The sequence below is a fragment of the Xenopus tropicalis genome, chromosome 6 (genome assembly GCF_000004195.4).
Source record: "Xenopus tropicalis strain Nigerian chromosome 6, UCB_Xtro_10.0, whole genome shotgun sequence".
In the NCBI taxonomy this organism is placed as follows: domain Eukaryota; kingdom Metazoa; phylum Chordata; class Amphibia; order Anura; family Pipidae; genus Xenopus; species Xenopus tropicalis.
Genome location: NC_030682.2, coordinates 49,167,497 through 49,183,350, shown reverse-complemented (window position 1 = coordinate 49,183,350; position 15,854 = coordinate 49,167,497). Strand labels below are relative to the sequence as shown.

The 15,854-nt window shown below is 37.3% G+C and overlaps 1 protein-coding gene across 3 annotated transcripts in view; it reads left to right on the top strand.

Annotated features, from left to right (window-relative positions):
- gadl1 (glutamate decarboxylase like 1) overlaps window positions 1–15,854 on the top strand; it is a 119,492-nt gene that overhangs the window by 62,134 nt on the left and 41,504 nt on the right. For all 3 annotated transcript variants that reach the window (XM_031903417.1, XM_012964839.3, NM_001045610.1), the window contains 2 exon segments: window positions 2,197–2,261; window positions 2,354–2,435. In XM_031903417.1, the coding sequence (XP_031759277.1) occupies window positions 2,197–2,261; window positions 2,354–2,435 (147 nt within the window).

Sequence of the window (15,854 nt, the reverse complement as noted above, 5' to 3'; positions counted from 1 at the left end):
GCTTATACAAAGTATTCTATTAAGTTTGTGTTATATATAATAAGGTTTTAGGAGACTGTGATCTACACTAGATCATGTATTTATGCTATTAGTAGATTGAAAGAAAACAATATGGCCATCTCTGGCTAGTCTGCATTCGAATTGAAAGCATTTCTTAAGGTGGCCACCTACGGGTGGGCAATATCGGGCCCTGGGGCCAAAAGATTGAATTAGAATATCGGTTCGGGGACCGCATCAGCGAGCCAATACAGTCCCTGATCTGACTAATTTTCAAACCTGCCCAATCGAGATCTGCCCGATTTCAGGCCAGATGTCGGGCAGGCCTGTCGTTAGTGCCCATAAACGGGCCAAGCTGCCAAATCTGTCTAAGGGATCGATATCGGCAGCTAGATTCGGCTCGTGTATGGCCACCTTTAGAGGTCTCCTTCAGCAGGGAAATACTGAAGACCTCCTGTCATGTCTAATGTCCCTGCTGAGATGTGCACTTCGTGTAAGGAACTTATTCCCCAAATTTGCACTTCTGGGTACCCACATATTGAGTATGAACACAAGACCAGAAGATCAACCACTTAAACGTATACTTAGCAGTTGCAAGTACAACCCTGTTTCCAGAAAAGTTGCAACACTGTGTAAAAAATAAATGAAAGGCAAATGATTTGCGCATGTTTTAAACCCTATATTAAAGGAACAGTAACACCAAAAAATGAAAGTGTATAAAAGTAACTAAAATATAATGTGCTGCTGCCCTGCACTGGTAAAAGTTGTGTGTTTACTTCAGAAAGTCTACTATAATTTATATAAATAAGCTGCTGTGTAGCCATGGAGGCAGCCATTCAAAGGAGAAAAGGCACAGGCACATAGCAGATAACAGATAAAACACTATTGTATTCTACAGAACTTATCTGTTATCTGCTATGTAACCTGTGCCTTTTCTCCTTTTTTCCAGCTTGAATGGCTGCCCCCATGGCTACACAGCAGCTTATTATATAAATTATAGTAGTGTTACTGTAGCAAACACACCAGTTTTACCAGTGCAGGGCAACAGTGCACTATAATTTTATTACTTTAAAGCTCTTTTATTTTTTGGTTTTACTGTTCCTTTAAATTGCAAGTCGTACAAAGACTACTTATCAGATGGCAAAACTGAGAAATGTTATTGTTATCTGAAAAATATGTGCTGCATTACCTCTTCTTTTAATCATTTGTGAACTGATAACACCAATTGCTGTAGTTTTGAATGTAAATGTTGTTCTATTCTTGCCTGATGTAGGGTTTCGGCTGCACAACAATTCGGGGGTATCCTTTGTTGTATGTTTTGTATCACACCAAATGTTTTCAGTGGGTGACAGGTATAGACTGCAGGCAGGCCAGTATAGCACCCAGAAGCATAGATGCAGAATGTGGTTTAGCATTGTCTTGCTAAAATAAGCAAGGCCTTCTCTAAAAAAAGGACATCTGGATGACAGCATATGTTGCTCCAAAAACTGTATATATTGTTCAGCATTAATGGTGCCTTCCCAAATGTACAAGCTGCTTAAGGCATGTGCACTAAGGCACCCCAGTACCATTACGGATGCTGGATTTTGAGGTGTGCACTCTTATCAACCGGATGGTCCTTCTCCTCCTTTGTCCGGAGGGGTGGCATTCATGATTTTCAAAAAAAAAAATAATAATAATTTTGATTAGTCAGATTGCAGTTCTCCACGTTGACTCAGTCCATATTAAATAAGCTTGGACACCGTAAAGGTGGGGATGTTTCTGGATCATTTTTATATATGGTTTCTTTTCTGCAAGGTAGAGAGTTAACCTGTGTTTGTCGATGCAGCAACAAACTGTATTCACAGACAATGATCTTGGAAGTATTGCTGATCCCATGCATTGATTTCCACCAATAATGGCGTATGGCCTTGTCCCTTGCAAACAAAGATTTATCTGGATTCTCTGATTATCTTTTAATGATATTTTGTACTGTACGTAAATGGTTGTCTGACCCAGCCTCTCTGGGATCTACTCTTTATATGCACATGCATCATGTTACCGACCTGTTGCCAATTGGTGAGATGTTTCATCCATTTTTTTTTCCTTAACATTACACAACTTTTCCAGTTTTATATTTTTTCTAAAAAAAAAATGCCCTCATGAACAGAACAATGCACGGCTCAGCTTGTTGTTTCATTATGTTTTCTGTCTCTTTAGGCATCTTGGGGAGGCTCTGCTTTAATGTCTCAGAAGTACAGAAAATGTTTGCATGGTATCCACAGGTATCTTTAATATTCTACTTATGTGTGTAACAGCTTACGGTTTTCCACTGTGTCACAGTCTCACATTAGAAAATCCTTCTGCTTTTGACTAGGGCTGATTCAGTGGCATGGAATCCACACAAAATGTTGATGGCTGGAATCCAGTGCTGTGCTCTGCTTGTGAGAGACAATTCTGTAAGTTCTTGCATATTTATTTTATTGTTTCAAATATGAAATTAAAATGGACTCCTCCGCTAATATAATGTTATAACGTTGCGGTAGAACAGTGGGGATAAAAAAATGAATTCAGCTTTCTTTTCACAGTCGATTAATATAGGGCTCAAAGCAGCAACCGCAGCAGTAATAAAAGTAACAATGTGTTTGGACAAGTCTCAAACATAAATACATTTATAAAATATTACATGAAGTTATGTATAGTATAATAAATGCAGTTTGTCGCCTTAAAACATGAAAATTAAATTAATGCTGAGCAATGTCAGTACTACCGGTAATAATGAATACAATTCAGATCATCTCCAACATCCCCTAAAACAATAAAAAATACAGTTGTGTTGTATTCATCTAAAGGGAATGAAAATGCAGCTGCAAGAAAATCACAGCTGCAAACTAAAGCAACAGTCTATTTTAATATAACAGTGTCCTTCTACAAGCAATTGCACTGAGCTAATTCTTGCCACTGTGATAATTATTGTATTTTAATTCAAAAGGTGAGGGCAAATGTCCTGAATTGCCCCTTTTGCTGTGGCGAGTGTGTTTAGATTACTTGGAATGCAACAGCTAGTACCCCCCAAACCTCTTATACTTGCCCTAAGATAATGGAATACATTATCCTGAAATCCTTTATCTAGAAAGCTCTGTAATATGGGAATACCATTTTCCATAGAACTGTAGTTAGACAAATACCTTGTACAGGTATGGGACCCGTTATCCAGAATGCTTGGTACCTGGGGTATTCCGGATAAGGGGTCTTTCCATAATTTGGATCTCCTACCTTAAGTCAACTAAAACAATTATTTAAACAGTAGTTAAATTCAATAGGATTGTTTTGATTCCAATAAGTATTAATTTATATCTTAGTTGGGATCAGTTACAAGGTACTGTTTTATTACTACAGAGAAAAAGGAAACCATTTTTAAGAATGTGAATTATTTCAATAAAATGGAGTCTATGGGAGATGGCCTTTCCGTAATTCGGAACTTTCTGGATAATGGGTTTCCGGATAAGGGGTCCAATACCTGTACAAAATATTCTATTGCTTTTTTAAATGTTATATGTAGCCTTTATGATGCTCCAATTGTTTTTTAGAAAACCCCACATCCCTGCATTCCAAGTAATATATACTACACTTGTACTTGTTAAGCGTCCAGCAACAGCTTCACAGCTGTGCCTGAAACTGTACTAATAAGCTAGTGATTAATGTATAAGCACTCAGTGTACAGTATCCTAAATGCAGGTCACGAAATGTGCCTCATAAACAAGACAAACGGACCACAATTAAATATTAGTAGCTCAGTTAAACTGCCACAATTGAAAATAGAATAACTAATACAGTTTATATTTTAAGTGAATATAGTCTCATTTGATTTGTGTCATCATTAAAACTGATCACGTGTACACACTACACCAGACCAAACCTCTGAGAATATTTCAATTTATTAGGGAAGTGATTGATTGTTTTAATCAGAGTTGAAATTTGAGACTCTTCAATTCTATATATAGCAAATATCATTCTAATGCTAGAACTGAAGCACATATCTAAATAAAAAATAGGAAGCCAGGTAATGAGATATTAAATTATAATAAAAAAAAACATGGCCACAAGAAAAATACAAACCAAAAGGGGCTCATTTATTAAAAATGGGGTATAGAAAGTACAAATGTATGATGTTTTTGCAGCTTGCCCTATTCAAATATGCTGTTTACTTGCATGTCAGTCAGAACAGACAGACTGAGTATAGGCAGGCATAAGTATAGGACTACTCTGCATCAATATAAGCTGCACTCATCACCTTGCAAGAAGAGCGCTTGCAAATACTATTGCTAAAGATGCAAGCTTTAAAGTGCTAAGGAACACCCTCTTATGGCTTTTACATGAAGCATTGCCTCTGTAGCTTTGGGAAATGACCCCGTTCTGAAATCATTAAGGTGCAAATTAACATGTAAAAATACTTATATATAATACACCATTGTGGTAGAGGTACCTGTTTTCACATAAAGGGCTGGATAGTGATAACCAGTACCCAACACAATTCAACCACTTTACTCTCTGACACAGAGTGATCTTTTTTTAATGAAGAATCCAATAATTTACATTTAAAATATGTCAGTCCAGGAAATTTTCAACAGTGCATTTTTTCCTTGTATCACCAGCTGTTTGTTATTGTTGTTCTGATATAATTGTTTAGTGCAGGCAGAGAAAGACATGCTCCTCTGACATGCATTTTAAAATAAGACGATGGCTTGGTTGTCTAGTACACTGCAATGCAGAGCATGACTAATTTTCATATGCCATGTAGCTATTCTGCCCGTCAGTCTGTCATTGTCCTTCAGAATCCTCTGGGATAGTCACTGTTTATTTATCTGCAAGATTTGTTGTCATGAACAAAATACATCCAATGCAATTTCCAAATTCTCATTAGTTAATACATACCACTATCAAATGAAGCCTTACAGGGATATCTAAATGTTTGTATCCACAGTGAATGTCTTTTCCTTGCTCGCAAAACAATTTGACCAAAACTTCAGTAAAGTAGGTATACTGCAGCAGGACAAACCCCTTTTATTATAGGGGTTATAAGGTTATAAGATTTGTAGGTATTAGGGAATCACTGACTCTTGTTTTACACTCATTCCTGAGCATAATAAGTTGTTGTGGAGGAAGTGGAAGCACTCTATAATGATCCCTTATGTGTTGTCACAAGTCTGAGAGCCGAAATAGCTTGTAGTGGGAGGGAGGAGCCAATTCCTGTGCATCCCACACATTACAACTAGGCATGTACCGAATTCAGGATTCGGTTTGGGATTCGGCCAAGATTCTGCCTTTTTCAGCAGGATTTAGATTCGGTAGAAACCATGCCTCTGGCCGAACCAAATCCGAAGCCTTAAACATGTGACTTCTTGTCACATAAACATGGAAGTCAAAATTTTTTCACCACGCGCAAGGGGTACAGTTCTCTTTTTATCTCTTTGGATTCAGTTTGGTATTCACAAAGGATTTGGGGTTTGGCTGGATCCTAAAATTGTGGATTTGGTGCATCCCTAATTACAACACCTCTCTCTTAACTTATTGTACAACTTCTACCACCTAGTTCAGTGATCCCCAACCAGTGGCTTGTGAATAACATGTTGCTCGCCAACCCCTTGGATGTTGCTCAAAATGGCCACAAAGCAGGTGCTTATTTTTTAAATTTCTAGTTTTGTTTGCATAACAAACAGGTGTACTACCATATTTAGGCTGTCAGTCCATATAGGGGCTACCAAATAGCCAAAAACAGCCCTTATTTGGCACCCATAGGACATTTTTATGCTTCTGTTCATATTTGAATGTGGCTCACAGGTAAAAAGGGTTGGGGATCCCTGACCTAGTTAATGCTCACAACTCCATAGAAAAGAACTAATGGTGCTTATGCTCTACAATTTCATTAGGCAAGCTTTAAGACAGTATTTGTAACCAGCAAATAAAAACTACTGATTGACCTGCATAAATATGTAGTATGACATAGTGCAAAAAAGATGCAGCTTAATTATGTGTTTACAGGAAAGAAACTAAAGTTTCATAAAGTTCAACCTGCTGAATAGGGATGAGTAAACTTTTTTGCCTAGTAGAGTTTCGTACTAAAATTTGTTTTAAAATGTTGCCATTTTTTCTTTTTCATATAACAAAAAAGTTGGTTTTTACAAAGGAAAAAAAACACGAGCTGCAATTTCGCTGTGTAAGCAATGTACACGGTCACATACAAACGGTCCAAAAATAAAATTATGTATTTTTCTATATATGTTCTATATATGTTTGGGCCCATAGATTAATTAGCTTTTATAATTAATCATTTTGCTTTATAAAAGACATTTTAGCCCTTGAGGTTGCTTGCTTTTAAATCCCCTTTGATGTTGCAGTTCTTGTTTATGTTCATAATAAAAGATAATAAGCTCTTTCCCAGTTTCATAATGAAATTTAGAAAATTATTTTTATGAATCACAGCAGTGGTGATCTTTTGTATAGCATGCCTTAATCACAGCAACAAGACTAATGAGGCTTTGATCACATACTGAAGTTAGCTGATCTCTTGTGTTTTATCTGGGTCAATGTGTGATCATCCCAGTCGACAATAAAAGCAGCCAGGAACCAGACTCATAAAAGCATCCATCACCAACTGTCACTAAATTCTATGTCTAAAATGATCTTGTTTGTGTCTGCTTTCTTATTAGAAAACACAACGCCTATTCCAACATTATCAACTACAACTATTCCACTGTATAAGTATATCTTATCTCAATGATGCAGCCCCACTACAAACATGTCCGGGGGTACAGCCGTAAAGCTGCCTCATCACATTATAGATATTCCTATTCTTCCATATGTACCTTTCCTGAAGCTTTGAGTATTTTTGGTCAGAGCCCTCTTCTGTGGGCTCATTTGCGAATTCAAATGCAGTGTGCAAAGTGCAGTTGCCCATGTTTTTGTACAAATAGCCAAGGCCTCTGCTCTGTGAGTTAGAGCTGTATTACGGAGGGCTGGGCAGGCAGGGGGCCAGATTTTTTATTCTGTGCTCAGTGCAGAGCACAGCACCAAGGGGGGCACAAGTGCTTAGGGAATAAGTACAAAGGGTCTTAAATGACCCCTCTTAGAAAAAAGGTAATTCCAAAGGTAATTCTGTTGCTATATACTTTTTAAAAAGGGCTTCAGTGGCCTACGAATCCTATGGGTAGATGTGCAATATTTCATCCTATATGAGCCAAGCTCAACTTTGTAACGCATTGGACTTGTCCACAGAGCACTTCTGCCTGCTGGATGCAATCTGAATGATGTGCAAGCAAGGGGGTATTCCCATGAGGGGGGGGGGGGTGCCCATGTTCTGGCCACTAGCTGCCCATGTTCTGGCCACTAGCTGCCCCTTCTAGAGCAAACAGCACCACATTTGAAGAAAGGCACAATTGCTGAGCACTGGTTAGGAGAAATAACATATGTACAATAACATTTTTGTTTGCTCACAATGTAAATCATTGCAGCAATTATTTTTGAACTGCACAGCATGAAACCCTTTTGAAATCCAAACACATAATCCACTCTATTGACCTCGTCGATACATTTACAAACCTTTTAAACGTAGTCAAGCTTGCTTCACACAATCTATTTGAAGTGAAACAGTGATGTGCTTCAGTAATCGCTTCAATTTCCCGAAGATAAATTGCAAAGTTGAGCTTGTAAGAACTTTGTATAGTTTATTTAGATATGAACCTCGTGCTGCTGCCTTATCAGGCCTGCCCGCGAATGTTAGGTTAATGTGCCACTGCATAGAATTAAGGCAGCATAAATTTAAATCAGCTAGACATAGCTTTGAAATGTCTTCAAACATCAGAATAAATGCAACAGCCGCAAAAATTAACATATTTCTTAATGGAACATATTTATAATAATGTAGCCCATACATACTGTAGATATAAGAAAAATAGGCAGAATATACTGAGAAATATTGTATCTTGCTGGGGGTCATTTTGTAAGTGCAGTGTGGTGTGCAAAAAAACAGGTGCAATCTGTCATGATTTGTGCACTTTGTGCCTTGCCCTTTACTTTGAAAAATTGCAGCTGGTCTTTGCACTCTGGAGCACAGAGACCTTAGTTCACCTTATGAATATAACACTGCCTGTATTTAGCAATGCTGTATTCATGAAGAATAGACAGGGGAAGGCACTTAGGCATCCCCCTCCCACCCCCTACTTGACTCCTGCGGGTCACCTTTCTTGCACATCATTCAGATAGTTCTGGAGCACCAGTGAGGCCCTGTAATTACTGATTGACCTATGGCAGACATTAGGACATAGCCTCCTAGCACCTGCCAACACAGTGCTCTCTGCCTAGGTAAGGATTTGTGATCCAGTGCTAGGTGCAGTGTCCGACCACCAGGGCCTAGGGTGGCACCGAACCTAACAGCCCCTACGTTGCGAGAGTGAAGTTGCACGTGGTCCCTACATTGTGGAAGTGGCGTCACGTGTATGGGTGCATGTGATGTCACTTTTTCTGTGCTCGCCTTTGGACCCCCCTTACCCCCCAAGTCCACTGCCGCTGCCGTTTTAATTAAAAAAAACAAATTTGTGATTTTATAGGCACTTCAGGGGCCTGCAGACCAAACAAAATAATCGATACTTACTACTAAAAAAAAACATTATTTCAACTTAAAATGGGGATGCAAAAAGGATTCCCAGAACTTCACATTATTTTATATGTGCTTATTTGATAGTAATGATTTTGAGCAGTTCTTTTCTCTGTGTTGTATCAGAGTTTAGCAGCAGCACTGAAATATAACATCCTACCAAATTCCTTAAGTCCTTGAATAAGAACAAGCATTGCATTTTTTTTCAGGGAATGGAAGTCTATCAGCGATTGAACTTATTGCTATAAATCTTTTCTGGGTGAATATGAATTAAAAGTTACTTGGAAAATGATTTGTGGACAAATCTGTATTTTTTTTCAACAGTATCACTATTGAACAAAACAAAATATACCATCAGGCTTGCTAGCAGTTTGAGATTTGGCAGTTTCAATAAAAATAGCATGGATAAATTTAGGGCAGACCAGCCTGCTAAAACTAGGCTTTTGACTTTATTTCTAAAGCTCTAAAAGCTTTTTAACACTTTAAAGCTATTTCTAAAAGTCAGAAAGGTGCACTTACAACAACAAGTGCAGTATGTACAGTATAATGCAACTACACCATGTTTTTTCTTACCCACAATGCAGAGCTTTTCTTATCACTCCAGTTAATCAGTGTGGGGAGAATGTACCTGAAGCAACAAAATACATGCAATTGCTTTTGGATACATAGCAATTGGACACAATAGTGCTGAAAATTCTTTATCATGGGAATTGTGTAATTTCTTGGACCTTAACATCAAAATGGCATCTCTTATAGTTTAGCTGCAAGGACCTATTGTGCCTATTGATGTTTGCATATGGGGTACCATGGAGCAACTGCTACCTACAAGGTGGTGATAGTTCCAAAGTTCTTCCAGCATCAATAGGCACATTTATGCATAATTTTCCACAGGAGGTAGGACAGATGCAGCGCAACTGTACAGGTGCAAGGACAGAAGTGGCTTCAGACAAAAGTATCTTTAATAAATCACATCAATCCATTCAACGACTACATTGTAAATGAGCCCTAGAGAGTCAGCAACCTGGATATACAGGAACTGGATATATAGGATATAACTGGATATTCAGGAAGTGCCTAAATACAGGGTCAGACTGGGGGATGCAGGGCCCAACTGATATTGTAAAAACCATTAAAAACAGAAATGTATCACAAATAGTGCTCAGGAAACCACTCGATTCACATTTTTTATTCCCCTTTAATAGCTCCACGTGGCCTACTCTAGAGGAAGTGCATTTACAGAGGGACAACTATCTTAATGACGTCATTGAGGCCAAAAAATAGAGAACTAGAAATTTCTCATAACTCAGGACTGTATAGGCCAGGTCTGAGCTTGCATCTAGGTACATTGACTAGTCACTATTCTGGAAGCTATGTAAAGCATTCAGATTACCAGTTTTATGTTTCAGTTATGTAGCAGAGCAGAGGTTTCTCAAATCCACAACAGTTATAAAACCTTTAAACAAGACAGGACAAGAACTCATTATTTGAAGTTAAATGTATTTCTAAAATAATTAAGACTAAATAATAATGAAAAGTTTGTCCTCATTAATCAAAGTAAATATATTATACTACTGAAAAATAAAATGTATTAATAACAAATCATTTTGTATCCCAGTAAAATAATTGTGATTGTGATGTGATTACAGTTAAGCTAATGAACTCTTGGCACATGGGTTCACGATTGACAACCAAAACCCACAGGGAGCAATGAGAAGCTGATCCTGCCTTTACTAGACATCTTTGACCTTGAACTAGAACTTGTGTCCGCTTCTGTGTCTGTCAAAAGATAATGACAGGTGTAATCTTAAAACTCTTCTTGTAATTCAGCAGCTGTAGTTTTCCAGATTCCCTGGAGATGCCAAATCTAAACTTCTCTACATTAAAAATTTATTTTTTACCACATTGCAGTGCTGTAGATAAAACATCAATCTCCCTCAATTAACAATATATAAGAAAGAGAGAGAGATACCTTCATACAGGATACAGCCACTCCATAATCTAAGACATCTATAAAGAGATACAGAATTCAACATCTATATGACAAGGCGCACATACCTACTTGGAGTAATTATAGGGCTCTGTGTTTTAAGTGCAAGACAGAACATTATTATTTGGAAATAATACAATGTCCTAAAAGCTCCCTAAAAAGTGCTAAAGGGGTGTGTAATGCACATAAAATATAATAAGATTTTGTGAAAATTCTGTTTCAGATGCTCTTTATGTAAATATACAACTGTGAAGGGTGGGAGCAGGGATAAAGGGTAAAAGATTAGCTATTATAGTGTTTTAAGTTAGGGGTTCACGTCTAAGGGGCTGATTTATCAACTTTCGAATTCAAATTTTTTCCACAATTAATTTTTTTTTTTTTTTTGCAAAACTCCAGAATTTGAATTAGGGTTTCCAAAACTCAAATGTAAAACTTCGGCTTCTGGAAGCATGCAAGTTCATGTAGAGTTTGTAGGCCCACTGAAAATGATGAGTAGATTACAATTTCAATGCAGTCAAGTTTGTTTTTGGCCAGTTTTATTCAGTCAAGTTATTATTTTCATGTTTTTTCATGCATTTGAAAACATTTGAGTTTGTTAAAATTTCAAGTTTATTTGAAGTGGAAAAAAAACCTAATTCACAAATTCTAATTTTATAAATTAGAATTTGTGAAAAAAAACAAACTTGTGTTTCAGTTTTGAGGTCATTGTTTTTTTCCCTCTGTTTAATGAATAGGTTAAAGGAAAACTATACCCCCCAGAATGAATACTTAACTAACAGTTTATTTTATGTTAAGTGACCAATTAAAGAATCTCGCCAAACTGTAATATATATCAGTAAATATTGCCCTTTTACATCCTTTCCCTTGATCCACCATTTAGTGATGGGCTGTGTGCTCCCTCAAAGATCACCTGACAGGAAATAATATAGCTCTAACTGTAACAGGAAGTAGTGTGGAAGCAAAAGACAGAACTCTGTCTGTTAATTGGCTGATGTGACCTAGCATGTATGTGTGCCTTGGCTTGTTTGTGTGCACTGTGAATCCTATGATCCCAGGAGAAGTACTGACTAAATAATGGTGACACCTTGTACAATGTTGCTTTAGTTGTGAAAAAAAAAATATGGGCTAGATATGAAAGAAAGATGGACGAGTAATATCAAGATCAAATTTTAAATGGGCATTACCTTGTTATTCTGCAAATGAGAGCTCCGCGACACACTCATATCTGTTTCCTTTTAGTGAACAGCAAGTACAGAGCCCACACTGCAGGGTGTTAAACACAATATAAAGAAGCACTCTTCACTGAACAGGCTCTAGATATAATTCCCAAATGCTTCACTGCTATTATGATCTGCAATGATTTTTGCTTGGATTGCTATTATGAAAATGAAATGTGACTGTAACTGTTACTTGTAATTAATATTCCACAGAAGATAAATGATCCTGTCATTGGAACTTGAGTAAAAAACTATGGCACCAAAGCCCCAAATAGTAGCAGTTTAAATCCAGTGTTATATTAAATAGAATGTGGAGCAATAGAATAGCGGGGGAAAATGGTAGAGTTGCAAAACTGAATCATAACAGATATAGTATTACTCATATGGTATTTATTACAATGGAATATACAGTCCAGCAAAGTGCAGGTTAAATATTCATTATACAGTACATTTCTCCTGGCATTAGACATTTTTGAAAACATAAATGGCTAGACTCTGTCAGATAAGATACACTAAACCCATATCTGGAATCAAACCAAACCGAATCTACAAAGTAGATTCAAGAAGGAAACTGATAGCTTGCTGACATTGTTGAATCTGTGTTTCCAGACTTAAGGGAAAAATGTGTTTCCTAGCAACTCACTATTACTGTAGCACATCTAAACCTACCAAAAATCTCGCAGGGAAAGGACTGTTATAATTAGACACTTAAAAGACTTGAAAAGCCATTTTAGTTACCTTTCCCAGGGGTCCCTAGCTCCGAATGTTTTATTCTGCTGTGCATGCGTGAGTATAGGTCTGAAAAGCAACTGAAGAGGTAAGTGGCAGTGCCAGTTAGGAACATTTTTTCCTTCAAGGGGCAACCTTTCCAGAGTGGAAATGTAGCATTTGAATTCACTAGGGGGTGGTTAAGATTCTGGCACCCCCCTGTTTTGGGCTCTCCTTGTCCTAAATGAGAAGGAAAGCTACTGAGAGAGTTTATTGGCAATAGATTAGTCACAATAGTGCAGACTAGAACTCTATATTTGTTCAGTAGAATGCATTACCATTCCTGAGTAAACAGCCCTAGAAGTTCTCTCTGTCTATTTAAGGTAGCAGTTGCAACTTTAGCTTGGTCTGATGTCACTTCCCTGTCTACATATCTCTTGCTGACTCGTCTCTCACTGCTGTGGGGAGGGAGGAGGAGGCAGAAGGGAGGGGAAAGGGAGAGGAAGTGGGAGAGAGGAGCAAGCTGTGCAGGCTTATGCCTTTGCCTTAGAGGTTTTGGCTGAGAGAAGGAAGTCTGAAAGGGAAGCTTGTGTACAGAATAGAAGAAAGGAAGTGCAGTGTTTCTTTACACAGATGACTCAGAGCAGCAGTGCTGTACATGTTTATGGCTGTATTTACATAGAGCTTTCTGATAAATATTATTTAGTTTTAACCTCTCCTCCTCCTTTAAGGGCTCATGTGATAAAATGTTCAAAGTTTGCCCATATCTAGTAACCAATAGAACCCAATCCCCAAAGTGTGTTTTTAAACAGCTGACCAGTATATGCTACATGTTGATTGCAAACAAGTAGTACAGTTTAGACTGTTCATTACATAATCCCTAAAGATAACAGTTACAGTACAGCCAGATACAAATGTTTCTGCAAGGAGAACGAGTGATTCATCTTCCCTCCAGAGCAGGTCTTATAAGTCCACTATGTACCATTTCTTTTACTGTTATAGAGCCCAGCTGCAAACACAAACCCCTGAAACTCTTTTCTTTCCCAGGGCTTTGCTGTACCCCTACAGGTAACTCCCCTATACTGCCTTCTGCAGAACCTTGGTTTAACATGTAATTGTAAAAGGGTATTAAAAAAACCCTCCTAATCCTTTTATTTTTGTCACTCAGTCTTGCTCAGAATCACATGGAACCGGTGATAAATAAACTTCTTCTACCTCAAATGTCCTCCGGTATCTGAATTTCTATAACAGGTGTTTATTATGGTAGCAGAGGGCACCCCTTATTGCTCATTAGCAACTTCCATGCGAGTTAGGGGCGGGTAGGGGAGGATACCTATCTGCTTCCTCCTGCCCGGCCGTTTTGAATTTAGCACAGCCTAAGCCAGGTCGCATAGATTCAAATAACAGTCCTGTGGCTACTTGCTAAATGCCCTATGCAGTGGGCAAACTGCAAAAAAATGACCGTTTGTGTGGGGCATTATAAATAAACCCATATATCTTAGTTAGGATCAAGTACAAGACACAATTTTATTATTGCAGAGAAAGAGGAAATCATTTTTAACAATTTGAGATTATTTGCTTTAAATGGAAATGACCATCCCTTAATTCAGAGCTTTCTGGATAACAGGTTTCCAGATAAGGGATTCCATACTAAGGAACTGAAAGTGTAAAGAGAGAAAATAATTTTTGATTCAAACCTTTTTTAATTATAGTTCTAATTTTATACAATAACATTCAGTGTCACAGTGTTATTACAGCTTTCTGTATCTTGTATTTGGTCCTTTCTATTACTGCATTTGTAATTTATGTTAATCATATGATATTACTTTTTTTTCAAATATGTAATTTAGAAAACTGAGAAACAATAGATTTTCCATAAAGTTTATTGGAAGAATACAGTTTACTGTTTGATAACATGTTTTATTGGCCAATGCAAAAGGTATTCTACAAACACATGGGAAAATGAAAGGGATGCTTGTGCATTCTGCTGTGACAGAGATACTGACAGCAATTTCTATCTCAGCAGGCTATGGGCCAAGTTAGATTCATTTCACATTAATATCATCTGTACTGACTAGTCTGTAGTTAGATAAGCAACACACAATGAAAATAACCTCCCTTATCACCTGCACTCCAGAAAGGGGTCTACAGTCCTAACAGTCTCTGATAATGCGTGTTACTTTGGATTAGACCAATGATTTGTCATAAATGTTTCCCTAAATGGGTTTTCCAAGACATAAAGCTATTTTGTGACCTTTGGTGCAGTGAAATGAATTCCCCTTAGGTGCCATGAATAAATTGGTGGTACTGAATATAAAATATGAAGCAAACAAGGCTAATCCTGACAGCAGCACAGAGGATAAAAGAACTGTTTTATATTTTATGGACTTTAATCAGTTTCGCAGTGCTAATAAAGACAGAAAAAAATAAATATCCTTTTATAATGATTGGAATGATATTATTGTTCAGATATACATAGGAAAGATATAGGAAAGAACAAAAATGTGCTGGTTTTATTCCAATCTCTGTATAAGAAACAGGTCCATAGGAACAATGTGATATTATTACTGCTGGTATTTATTGAAATATAATGCACAACAACCATGTATATTCTGTAAATTATATCCTTAGAAACAGTGCTTAGTGATGTAATTAGTTATAATCAGCGCTTAGTGATTTAATTTCTGTCACTTAACTCACTGAAACATGTATATTATAATAAATTAAGTACCCCCTGCTGAAAAATATGAGGATATTAGAAGTCACCTCAGAGTTTCATGACCTGTATAAATGCCTTGACTTCTAATATAACTAATAATACCCTAATCCCTATCTAATTAGATAGGGAAAAAGCAAATAAAGATACAAAGCTTGTGTGGGAAGAACAGGAACAATTTCCTCCCAGTTCAGGAAAGATGATGAATCTTTTCTGTGTTGCCTGGACTCCCAGGCATAATAAATAGTCCATTACAAGTAGAAAAACATAATGATATATTGTTATTAAAACAAAAGGCAGTGCCATTTTCAATATGCACTAATAACTGGGGTTATGCTGTAGAAATGTTACTGAATGTTCCCCAAGGGCAAGAAGCACATGATGAAAGCACAGCATGATCCTGAAGATTTGAAGTATTATATTTAAAAGCAAAGACTGTTGAGTCCAAAGATCTAGATCACAAAGTTGGAGGGCAATACTGTAGAGAATGTTTCTTCTGACTCACGTTGTCACAGCTGTTATGCCGACAATGTGTACCCCACACTTATGGAGCAACATACATAAGTTGAAAGGCATCAACGATTGATATATAAAATT